At 32.3% G+C, this 12,855-nt stretch overlaps 1 protein-coding gene across 1 annotated transcript in view; it reads left to right on the forward strand.

Moving 5' to 3' along the window:
- The window catches only part of LOC106690077 (uncharacterized), a 43,751-nt gene that overhangs the window by 29,451 nt on the left and 1,445 nt on the right, over positions 1-12,855 (forward strand). The window contains exons 10-16 of the mRNA XM_014435356.3: positions 2,983-3,161; positions 3,242-3,384; positions 5,202-5,340; positions 6,167-6,408; positions 8,558-8,742; positions 10,059-10,277; positions 12,459-12,707. Coding sequence (XP_014290842.2) covers positions 2,983-3,161; positions 3,242-3,384; positions 5,202-5,340; positions 6,167-6,408; positions 8,558-8,742; positions 10,059-10,277; positions 12,459-12,707 — 1,356 coding nt within the window. The remainder of the gene's footprint in view (positions 1-2,982; positions 3,162-3,241; positions 3,385-5,201; positions 5,341-6,166; positions 6,409-8,557; positions 8,743-10,058; positions 10,278-12,458; positions 12,708-12,855) is intronic.

Raw genomic sequence — 12,855 nt, forward strand, 5'->3', positions numbered from 1 at the left:
AAAATAAATTAAATTACAACTGGAAAGAAAGAAAAATGAGAAAATAAATAAAAAATTACATAATAAATGCTACATTAAATATTATATATATATTCGTACATTTTTTTTTCTTTAGGTAATAAAATATTTCCGGAATGAGGGTTATTATCGTTTAATAAAGCAACCAAATGATATGGTAATCCGGTGTTCATCAAATGCCTGCAGTCTGTCAGTATGTGTTTAACAGTTCGTGTCACATTGCCATGTCTACATGTCCCCGACAGTAAGTATTCTTGGGTTAGTCTAGTGTGTCTACTTCATAGTCCTATCAGTCCTCTTCGCGCCGTCTGCAGTTTTGAATTGATGTCCATGGAAGTACTGTCCTCTTAATCTGTTTTCTGTTTTGTTGGTCCAAGCTGTCTGCCATTTATTTAATACTTGTCATCAGCGGATAAAGGTAGTAGAGGGGGCATTCAATGCAGTCAGATGGCAGGATCAATGATGCAGCTTTTGCCGCTTGGGCAGCCTTACAATTGCCCGGGATGTCCTTGTGTCCATGTATCCAGATGAACAATGCTGTACGATCAGTCCAATTTAACTTGAAGATTATTTGAAATATGAGCGATACGACAAGATTATACGTTTTTCAATAGTGACAATGAACTCTTAGAATCTGCGAATGGTAGGATATTATTTTTGTTTGTTCCATAATAGGCCTCAGGCAATCCCGCAACCCCCTTAAACGCGCCAATAACTTATAATGAACTTGAAATCATCATAAAAAGATGTTTTAAATCTAATGTACATACAGCTACTTTGTTTGAATAGTTGTATATCAGAAAAAAAATGTATTTGACATAATCTATAGATTGTACCGTGTACTTACGTTTGGATAACCCTACTTGTTTAGAGGGACCACAAAAGAGAAAGAAACTCCTGTATACGGTAATATCTTTAAAATACATAATGTTCAAAATAAAACCAAAACACTTTTTTATAAGATGTCCCACTACTATTCATGGAAGGCAGCGAAATAGATTAATTAATTAGTTGTTCTAAATAATTTGTGTTATTTTAAACCATGAAATAATGACCAAGTGGTATAAATCCCCAACGACAAAACACTTACTTTAATTATGTTGAAGTAGATTATTATCTGAACATGGCAAAACATTAAGATACCACATGAAGCACAACTAAAATCTTGTGCAAAATAATCCTTGGCTACATTCCAAAACGTCCGTTATTCCAGGCCTAGGAATACGAAAATAGAATTATCAATAAACATGTGTTGAATGAGACCTCCTTCCACCGCATCGGAACATTTTGATGCCGGTAATTGTATGTCTAGTACGTAGATTATATGTGATGTCGCCTAAATATTTTTATTTAGATTTACTTTATCATTAATATTATTATGTCAATAATATTTAATATCAAAAATTATGGAAGGGTTGTGTGCTGAATGCACCAAAAAAGAGAAATTTAAACTTAACAAACTTGAGATTTACTTATCCCTATATATTTTGTGAGCAGATGCAGAAAAATGCGACTTGTTTTACACTAAGTTTACATTATTTCAAACGATGTTCTCGAAATAGAGTCAAATAATTGAGGTCTACCATAAATTTATCGGGATAAAAAATCGTTAGTTTATAATGATTAACTTTGTAGAACTGGGGGTTTTCATGAACTTTGACGAATTAAATTCATAAAATGTTAATTTATCGATATTCGAATAAAAAAAAAAATTGTTTTGAAAAATATCTCAGAGACTAATAGCAATACTGATGACCACTGTAAAATTGAACATATTTATTATTATAATTTCTCAGATATATTATTTTTTTTTTACTAATTGATTTTTAATAATTACAATTATTAATAAATACAATATTATATGCCATTAAACAAACTACATGAAATAACTTAATGTAGAAAAACTTTTAAAATTTTAATTAAAAATGTATAGGTATATTCATATCGATGAGATCAATCAATTTTTTGTATGGTTATTATTTAAAATAATGTACTCGAGGTAATATAATATAACATGTAAGAAATAATTATTTTTTGGGGGTTGAATATGACTCTTCATATGTTGATCAATGCATTTATTTATCACCAAATTGTCATTTTATTAAAACTATAAATTAAGTTAGTAAAAAATAAGAAAATTTGTTAATATAGCCATAAATACACCTCTAAGTGTATAATATGAGAAATTTAGTTTTTTGTTAAAATCTCCTCTTGTGACATGTCATACATACTCGCTATAATTGTCTGTTTCAGAGTTACGATAAGTAAGGCTACGACGTAGGGCGGGAGTGGTAGGATATTATTTTTGGGGGTTGAAGTGGTTTCACGTCGTTTTCCAATTTTAGACACTTTTTAAATATTTCTCGGTTTAACTATCTTAAGTCTCCATTTCTTTTTTTTTTTATATAGGAGCATTGTTAAAAAGGGGTTTTAGTGGGGGAGGTTTGACGGGATGGATTGTCTTCTAATACTTTTTGTGTTATGATCTCCTCCTGTGATATTGTGGCATGTAACTACAAAGATATTACTGAAAGAAAAATTGGGTGATTTTTTTTTTTTTTAGAATAAAATTACCTTTCAATGGCGTGTTTCTAAAATAAATTAAAACCTCGTTCTCTAAGACAATTAATTTCTGTACCTGTTGTAAGGTCTGGGTAAGAGTTGAATTATTTTCTAACAGAAATTAGCTCGCGATTGAAATTTTATGCGAGTAAAAAAATATTTAATTGGCCGCCATTAATCAAAAACCTAATTCTTTGAAGCTAATGAAATTTTGGGTAAAATGTATGTCACCTATTTCGGGAACTACATGAAATGGATAGACCCACCAATAATTTCAATATTTCCTTCCTATGATTTTTTTTTTTTCTGGAATGACTAAAAATAATGCAATAATAAAAAGAATGATGATATATATCACATTAAAAAAAATGTCCATGATTGTAACAATTTATTTTTTTCCAGCCATGATTACTACGGCCATCTTAACCATTGCGATAATATGGATGCTCTACAAATATTGGGTCTCCAGTTACAAATATTGGGAGGATAGAGGAATACCATCCTTACCTGGAAGATTCCCTTACGGCAGTGACCTCAACCTGACTTTGTTTAAGAAGTACTTAGGAGAAGTGTTCAATGAGGTAACTAATGATAAAAATAAAGTACGTTTAATGCATATTTATCAGTAAGTTTATTAAAAAATTAAGAATTTTTGTTTCAGATGTATAAAAAATTTCCGTCATCACCTTACTTTGGGATTTATATGATGAGGAAACCAGTAATTATAATTAGAGATCCCGAATATGTCCAGGTGGTGTTAGTGAAAGAGTATGCCAGCTTCAATTCAAGGCTATTCGTAAAGTTGTAAGCTGTTTAAATTCTTAATGAAATTTATACCAAGATGAATGATAATAACGATGATACATGAAGTACCAAGATTATATAATAAAATATAACTTTGATGTACAGAGAAGAGAATAAACGAAACATTGCCGTTAGCATTTGATTTGGTTAGGTTAGGTTTATGTCTTTAGTGTTCTTCTTCAACAGTTCTTCATCTGTCTTGATAAATATATTGTTTTATTTTTTTTTTAAATTTTAATTATTTTTTCTTTATTTTTGCAGCTATCTTATCACTAAATAATACTTAAACATTTATTTAATTTTTAACAGGTATCCGTGAGTAAACCGGATAACAACATTTTCTCTTCTGACATTAAAAATAATAATGACAAAGGAATGAGAATTTCGGTTTCAACGAATGATAACTTCAAGAAATAATAACATCTTCGATAAATGTATACGGTTTTTCAATTCTATTGACGATAATGATTGTAAATTAAAACAAAAAAATTGACATGAAACTCTGTATGAGATATTTTTCAAATGACGAGAAATTTAAGCTTTGACAAAGGAATGAGAAATTAACTATGACACAGGGATAAAATGTGCCCTGAACAACAGCCATATTGCTGACTGCTGCAAATATCATTTTCAAAATCACCAAAAGAATGTTGCTTTGCAACATCTTTATTACAATGTACGATAATATTTCTCTGTAATTCCTTGTCTGGTACATCAAATTTGTTTATGGCAGCCAAGCCTTTTCTCACCTTTTAATCTAATGGGCTTTTATTTCTTCTGGTCGATTTAATATTTTATAGCCGTCATTAGACTCTAAATTAAACTCATTGTTGGGAACTAGGCTTTCGTGGGTGTTGGTCACTATAATTATATCAGAGTCAAAATCAATTAAGCCCACTACGTAACAATTTGATGAGGAGTCGACAAATAAAAAATAAATCAATTTTTAATTTCATATAGAATGTCCTCCAAGTAGTATCCTTGGTCCCATCCTCTACACCGCCTATACAGCTGACATTCCAACCAATCATAACTCTATCCTCACCACGTATGCCGATGACATGTGTGCTCGCAGTTAATAATAACCCATTAATTGTATCTTAACTCCAATCCCATATCACTGCCCTCGAAGAATGGTGTCGTAATTGGAGGATTAAGATAAATTCCACCAAATCCCATCAAATCACCTTTACCCTTCGTCGTAAATCTACCGATTGCCCTACAGTTTCATTTAATAATGTTACTCTTACCCCTGTCGAGCAGATCCGCTACCTTGGACTATGTTTGGATAAACGATTAACCTGGAATCCTGATACAAGACTGAAAAGACAGGAAACTGCACGTCGATTTCGACTATTACAGCACTTACTAGACAAACGATGTAAACTTCCAACACATTACAGAAGACTGATCTACATGAATGTAATAAGGCCAATCTAGAGTTGAGCTTTGGGGCTCCACTAAACCTTCGAATTCCTGTTGTATTCAATCCTTACAATCCAAAATCCTTAATGCTCCTTACTTTGTCACAAAAAAAGCATACATAAAGACCTTAATGTTCTCTATGTAACCGATCTAGCCCGAACCAGATATCATTCCTTCCATTATAAATACCCTAACCACTCAAACCAGGGTCAGATGAGTCAAATGACTCTAGTTTTTATTACGTTACAATGAAATATGTGCCCCCCTTCCCCAATTAATAGCACGATTACACGTAACATTTTGTTTTTTAATAATGGAAATTTCGTTTTGGACGATTAACAAGTTTTTAATTTTAAAGTCAGTCAATTATTGTTTTGTTTTATTCCTTTCAGACCTGAATCTGATTTGCTTTCACAACATCTCTTCAACTTGGAGGGCGATAGGTGGAAAGCACTTAGAAACAAACTGAGTCCAACGTTTACAAGTGGGAAAATGAAGACCATGTTTCCATTGTTTCTTAAAAGTTCTGAGGTACAATTATTTTATATGTTAATATTGTTATACGAGCCCTAATTTGTTTAATATCTATTAAGTAATATTTAGGGTATTTAGGAAGGTATAATGAGGGTATCTCAGTATATATGTCAACCCATCTAATGTTTGGGGTTTTGATTTGATTTCCACTGGATCATAATATTAATACGTGTTCTATCTTCACTGGAAGAGCATATTTTAAAACGAATTCATAGCACTTTTATGGTCCGTCATGCTCTGAAGTCTTAATTTACCAAAAACTGGAAAAACGTTTTAACGGTTTTTGAAAATTTAGAATTAAATTCCCCAAAAGAATCGATCATCAAATGATAAAAAACATTCTTTTCAGGGTATTTTTAATATTCTGACATTTTTCAGTTATCCTCAAACGCACATAACTCCGCTATTTCCACAGGAATGGTATCAATTTGTTTACAGACTCAGATAGAAAATTGAATTTTAAGACAAATTATTATTGGGTACTTTTTTTATCCATGCTCTGAAGGCGTAAATTTACTAAAAGAGTAAACCTAAAAAAGTAAAAAACATTTAACGATTTATGTGAAACAAGAATAGTCCAGACATCGAAGATTAAAAAATTTCAACAATTGTTTGGTTTGCTGAATCCAAATTTCAGGTTTTCCACCTTGCTCACCGACGGCTTCGGTCCTCACGTAAATATTTTTTCCCCTTAACTGATAACATGGGGTGATGTAGGGTTTTCTTTAATATTTTCATATTTATGATAAAATAATAAAGAAGTTCTATTAGCAATAATTTTCATTGATATTTCAAATAATGCATAACTTTTTCTTTATTCCAGGCTTTTGAATTGTTGCTTCAATCCCACGCCGATTCGATTATTGACGTAAAAGATTTGGCATCGAGATTTACTACAGATACAATTTGCAGTTGTGCTTTTGGTTTGGATATGAATGTCATGGAGGACAAAAACAGTGATCTTATCAAACTTGGAAAAAATATAGCATCTATAAATTTCAAGCTACTTTTTGCATTCCTTATGATGACAACATTTCCGAAATTTTCGGAATATTACCAATTCAGGTAATTTAAAATATCGTTCAATTTTTGTAGAGTCTGTCTAATTTTAATTTACTTGTCAGGTAGTGATAGTACAAGAGCCAAAAAGGAGAAAAAGGCAGCTATTTCACCCCAATTTTGGATTACTTTATTGAAAACTATGTATAATTAATTTTTAAAATTGAGGGGTCTGTCATGCATATTTAAAGGGAACGAAATATGGAGGCTGTTCTATCAACAACACTAGAAAACTTAATTTAACATAATTTTAAGCAAAGGAAATTTTTAAAATATGGCCCCCAGCAGAGCTGTTTGAGTGATTGTAAGTTAATTTTATTCCGGGCCGTCCCACGAGTTGCTGCGCTCAGACCCAGATTTTACAAGGCACTTCTCTCTCACTCTTCAAAATCGCTCAGTAGCCTTTTTTTTCAATAAAAATGCCATCGACTTTGAATCTGTAAGCCTCCAAAAGAGTATCATCAGGTTAAAGGGCAAGTATTGCAATTATCAGTTATTTACTGAATAACGATTCACCTAATGATGACGCCAAAGAAGGACACTTTAACTCGTTTAATAAAACTATTAAAACACGTCCTGGATCAGAGTTAATAGTAGTTGCATTTAATACAAGGGTCGGCAAGGAAGCGATTTATATACCAACCTTCTGAAAACAAAGTCTCAACGGTGTTTTAATGACAATTGTTTTTGCAAGACTATGTTTTTACCAAATTTTCGAATCCCTATTAAGTGTGAAGTACAAATCAAAACAATGTCAGAGTTTTCTGAGAAACTACTGCAGCACCAGACTATTTTCTAACTATGGCCAAGTGAAATCCAAGATTTCAATAGTAAAGGTGAGAGCGAAGAAATTTTAAGATCAGCCTTCGAAGGTTATGGAAAATTTTTTCAGAAAGTGTTCAATCTTGTTCCAAGGGTGTTTCTACTTTTCATGAATAATATCATCATAAAAAAGAATTTTTTAATAAACTATCAATTTTTTTATACATTCCACACCATTTAATACATTTGATTAAATAAATCCAACTTTAAAAAAATTAAATATTAAACTTCAATTAACATTCTAATTGTTAAAGTATTTAGTCTCTTGTCAGCTTGTTGTAATTGTCTTCATTAAAAAATAATATAAAATCCTTTAAATGTTTATCACTGACTTCCCTACAGTTTCATTTAACGATGTTACTCGTACCCCTGTCGAACAGATCCGCTACCTTGGACTATATTTGAACAAGCAATTAACCTGGAATCCTCACACCAGACTGAAAAGACAGGAGACCTCACGTCGATTTCGACTATTACAGCACTTACTAGACAAACGGTCTAAACTTCCAACACATTACAAAAGACTGATCTACATGACTGTAATAAGGCCAATCTGGACATACGGAGTTGAGCTTTGGGGCTCCACTAAACTTCGAATTCCTCTCGTATTCAATCCTTACAATCCAAAATCCTCAATGCTCCTTACTTTGTCACAAATAAAATCATACATAAAGACCTTAATGTTCCCTATGTGACCGATCTAGTCCGAACCAGATATCACTCTTTCTATTATAAACTCTCTAACCACTCAAACCCCCTAGTTTCTAATCTTGCACCCTCTTCCATTCCTGACAATTCTCCGAGGCGCCTGAAAAGAAGATGGCTACGAGACCAGCTAATGTAAAATGTCATTAGAGTGCTACTAATGGGTAGTTTCTCTACACGCCTGTAACACTCCAATTTAACTTAGATCATATTTACTAAATGTATTATAATGTACAGTTGTAAATAGCAATAAATAAATATAAAAAAAAAAATTATCACCCCAACTCCCTGATTTTAGGCACTGAAATAGAGAAATACTGCTAGAACTTTCTTATTTATACCTGAAAGTTCAACTCAGACTGACTCTACCATGTTAGATTAGATTAAAATATGGACTGAATATAATAACTGTTCTATTAAGTCATTAGATGAATAAGAATACTTTTTGTTTTTCTCTCGTGCTTAAAAACAATATACTAAGAAAAATACCGAAACAATTAATAATACCGTAAAATTTTGCATATATCTTGTAAATGTAAAAACCCATGCATGAATGTCTTTTTTACCAGTTCTATTCGTTTGTTTTTATTATGAAGTTGTTATATTTTGTTTTTGTCTCCTTAAACAGGTGTACACCAGAAAACAATGAAAGCCAATTGTTTGTCTACAACCTAGTTAAGGAAACAATTAAACAGCGAGAGGAGTACAATATAAAGAGGAAAGATTTTCTCGACCTTTTACTTCAACTTAAAACTAAAGGAAATTTGGAGGGAGAGGAGCAAGAAGTGACAGATGAAAATGTTCCTCCCTTCGGTAAGTATTTTCATCAACTGCAGATTTATAATTAACTCATCGTTTAAAACAAAGCCAAAGTTGCTTATCTGTAAATTTAGCTATCTTGGATTTTGTTGCATAATAAACATGTTTTTGTATTTTATTAATAGTGCTAAAGAGATCAGGAAGAACAAGGAGGCAAATCAAAATTTGCAGTGATTGAGTTTTTAAAAAATAACTGGATTTACGTAGAGGAGTGGACTGTATTTAGTGGATTTATGATTAAATGAATCATGGGGAAATAGTGATATGTCTCTATTTATGATAATTAGTTATATGGTTTAACTAAAGTGGTTACAATTAGTATTAGTTAAGTTAGTTGAATTTAGATTGTATAACATGGAATCATGAAGATTGATGAATGAGATTTCATTTATTTGGTGGTTGCATTGGTTTTGATTTATCTGGAAGACTTGTTCTTCTGCTGTGTTCAGTTGTCTTATCTTGATTCCGTTCATCTGATATGTGAATAAACTGTTTACTCATCCTGTGTGATAGTTGACTATCAGCTAAATTGAGTTGCCGTAGGTAGCCCATATTCACTCATCCATGGGCTTGTTCTCACTCATTAGTTCCTGTTCTCTTGCTCATTGGTTACTCACTCCTTTGGTATACCACTAGATGGCATATTAAGCTGCCATTCAATATTTTTTAGGGGGATTCCTTAACATCCCACCTAAAACCTTTTCTGTTGTTATTTGAATGGCAAGGATAGAATTAATAACTTAGAGTCAGTATAAATATCAAATATCCCAACTGGTACTTCTCAATTCATTATCTTATAATCAAAGTATAAGGAAACAAGTCTACCATGCTCTCTCATAATAGTATTCTTGATAATGTGTCTATAATTGTAAATATAAAATATGTAACGAGGACTTTACTTTATAATTAATAATCCCTGCATGCCACCTCATATATAATAGCATAGTAAATTGGTGAACACGATACCGTTGGAAAGGAACTCCAATCATTAATTATGATATTCATATCTAGCATACCACGGCGAAGGGGTTCGGTCAGATGGTGCTCGTAGTTGAATTAAATATAGCGCATCCCTTTTCAGTCAGTTCCCATCAGGAACCGATAGAGATACATAATACAAATAAATATAAATACATTAATATATGAATAAATTTCAATATAATACCTGTACGGGGAACCCCTAATCGGGCTTAGAAACCCCGAAGCCCCGTACACGGCAAGATATACCTACGTTACTCTGAAATTTAACATAAATTACTAATCTCATTTTAGGTAACTGTTTTGTAATGGTATCCTCTCTTTGTCGATAGAAATGGACATGGAAAGACTATCAGCACAATGTTTTGTTTTTTTCGTGGCTGGTTACGAAACTGCTAGCTCAGTGCAGGCCTTCTGCCTCTACGAGTTGGCGTTGAACCCTTCGATTCAAGAAAGAGTTCAAAGCGAAATTGATCGAATGATCCAACTCCACGCTGGGGTTACTTACGATGCTGTGAAGGAGATGACATATCTGGATATGGTAGTTTCAGGTGAATTTATTTATATGTTTTTTTTTTTATTGTTTAACTTTATTGAAGCGTAGCTTCACACACTGGCCCAGAAAATAAGAAAAACATGGTCAAAAGTATCGACCACAACGGAACATATAAAACTGATTTTAAAACTTATTATAGGTCACAGAGCTATGATAAATTGTCTTATAGAAATCTGAAAAGGCACAAGAATCGTGTTATTTTAGAAAATCATGTTTTTGATCGTGTTCCCCACCGCCATCTTTGGAGAAGAGTGTACTATTGTTCAACTGATTTTCCCTTGAAGTACCTAAACTTTCAGACTATACATCAAGTAATCGTTTCACTTACAATTAAGTCCAAAATAATTTAAAAGGTTTTCGGTTTGGTGAAGCTTTTATTTTCAGGGTGCCAACATTTGTTTTTTAACCAAATATTATAGGAAGGATAACGAAAAAACACTTTTTCTTTGCCTGCATTTCTTTGCATTAGTAAAAATTGTATGATTCATTTCAATCATCAATAACATGAGTCCCGTCAAACAGCTATATGATTGGTTACCCTATCCAAGTATTGACCTTTCGAATTTAGAATATTCTCTTAGTTTAAAAAACAAATTGTATCTGTACCACTACAATCCACGAAGGGTGAAATTTGCATTACTTTGTAAGGAGTATTATTTCTAGACAAACTTTTGTGCAAGGAGGTGATTTGCCCAGAATCACGCTTAACCACTAGATTTTTCCTCAATTAAGGGTAGCTACTTACGAGGATGGGTGGATCCCGGAGGGTTGCAGAACCCACAGGGCTGACTACGGCTACAGTGAAGCAGTAAATAATTATCTGTCACAGCCGGATTCGAGCCCGACTCCATGGAGTTAGTAGCACCATTGAGCTACCCACTCCCATAAATATCATATATATACATATATAAACAGACAGTGTGAGATATTGGAACAAGCTGTTGATAGGAGTGACTCCAGAGGCAATCGATATAATGCCCTCGACTCCAGTAAGTGTCCACTCCATTGGCCAAGGGATTAGGATACTTGAAGATAATGGTTTGTCGGTGGTATTGGCCATCTTAGAGGCCATTGTGTTTCTGAGTCTGCTTTTTTAATGCACCTCTTTGCAGTAGCTGGGGCTTGAAACAGAAAGAACTAGTCCAATGGAAGCCAGGTATTGTTTTAGTTTTGACTTTTACAAAGTAACAGTAGGTATATTTTCTCTTTGAATTACAATGTTAAATTTTTCTATCATAAGTTTACAAATTACTTCATTCATATTTTTTTAATAATTATTTATTGTTATTTACTACCTTATATATATATACATATATACACATCAAGTAAATTTTCTGTAAGTGATATAGTGATAACGTGGGGCGAAACGTTGGCTCAATAAAAATAGTATAATCATTTACTATTTGAGTTTTTTTTACTGCACCCTGACCATATTCCATTCGTCTGTACACACGGTCAATTAATAATCTTCCAATAAAATAAATATATTTTAACCATTATATTTTAAAAAAATATTGTTTAAATGGTTCCTTCAGATAGTTAGGGTTTACTTATTATACCCTACCATACCTTAAGAAGTCCATTTCTTTGCTCTTATACTTTTTTTTTATTGCTTCCTTATTTATCTGAATTTAATTCTTTTAATGTAATATTTATTTTTAGATTTTCGCCATGTTTTCTTTACATTCTCGACCACTGTACATCCACTCCATTGGACGTGCTAAAACAGTACAATATCTGAGACCATTGTTTCATCGTCTAAATTCTAGTCGAATATGCTTGAAAAGCTTTCCATTTATACAGAATTCAAGGTTTTAATTTTCCTATCCCACAATGCTGCTGTTCAAGTTAATAAAAAAAATACAATGGTAATGGTGAATTATGATAAACCTTAACTATAATTAGAACTGAGAGAAAATGTAGACAAACTTTTCATCAAATACTAAATATAAACTTTAGTTGAACAACATATTTATTTAATTTTGAATTTCACATTGAGTAAATTTGCAATTAATTTTTTTATTTTAATTTTAAAAATACTGAGAACTTACGATCAAAGTTTTATGTACTTCATAATATTTAATTGGTACAATTCCCAAGTACATAATGTTGATCTTAATTAATGTACAAAAGCCATATGCAGACTTACTAATGACATGAATATAAATCATTTCAGAAACTATGAGGAAGTATCCAACTCTCCCAGCCCTGGCAAGACTTTGTAACAAATCGGTGACAATGCCAAACGGAGATGTATTCGAAAAAGGGCTATTCGTTTATATACCGATTTGGGCCTTACATCACGACCCGCAATATTTTCCAGATCCGGACAAGTTTGATCCGGAAAGATTTTCCGAAGAAAATAAACACACTATCAACCCATTCGCATACCTACCATTTGGTGAAGGACCGAGGTTCTGTATAGGTACGTATTTGTTTTTTTCTTTAAAAAAACATTGTTAACGACGTCTTCACACTTATTAACATATAATAGAGTTTTCAAATTTATTAATATATAATCGAGTATTATTCACATTTATTAGTATATAATCGAGTATTATTCACATTTATTA

The sequence above is a fragment of the Halyomorpha halys genome, unplaced genomic scaffold, assembly GCF_000696795.3.
Source record: "Halyomorpha halys isolate HHAL.00 unplaced genomic scaffold, Hhal_1.1 Scaffold1571.1, whole genome shotgun sequence".
NCBI lineage: Eukaryota > Metazoa > Arthropoda > Insecta > Hemiptera > Pentatomidae > Halyomorpha > Halyomorpha halys.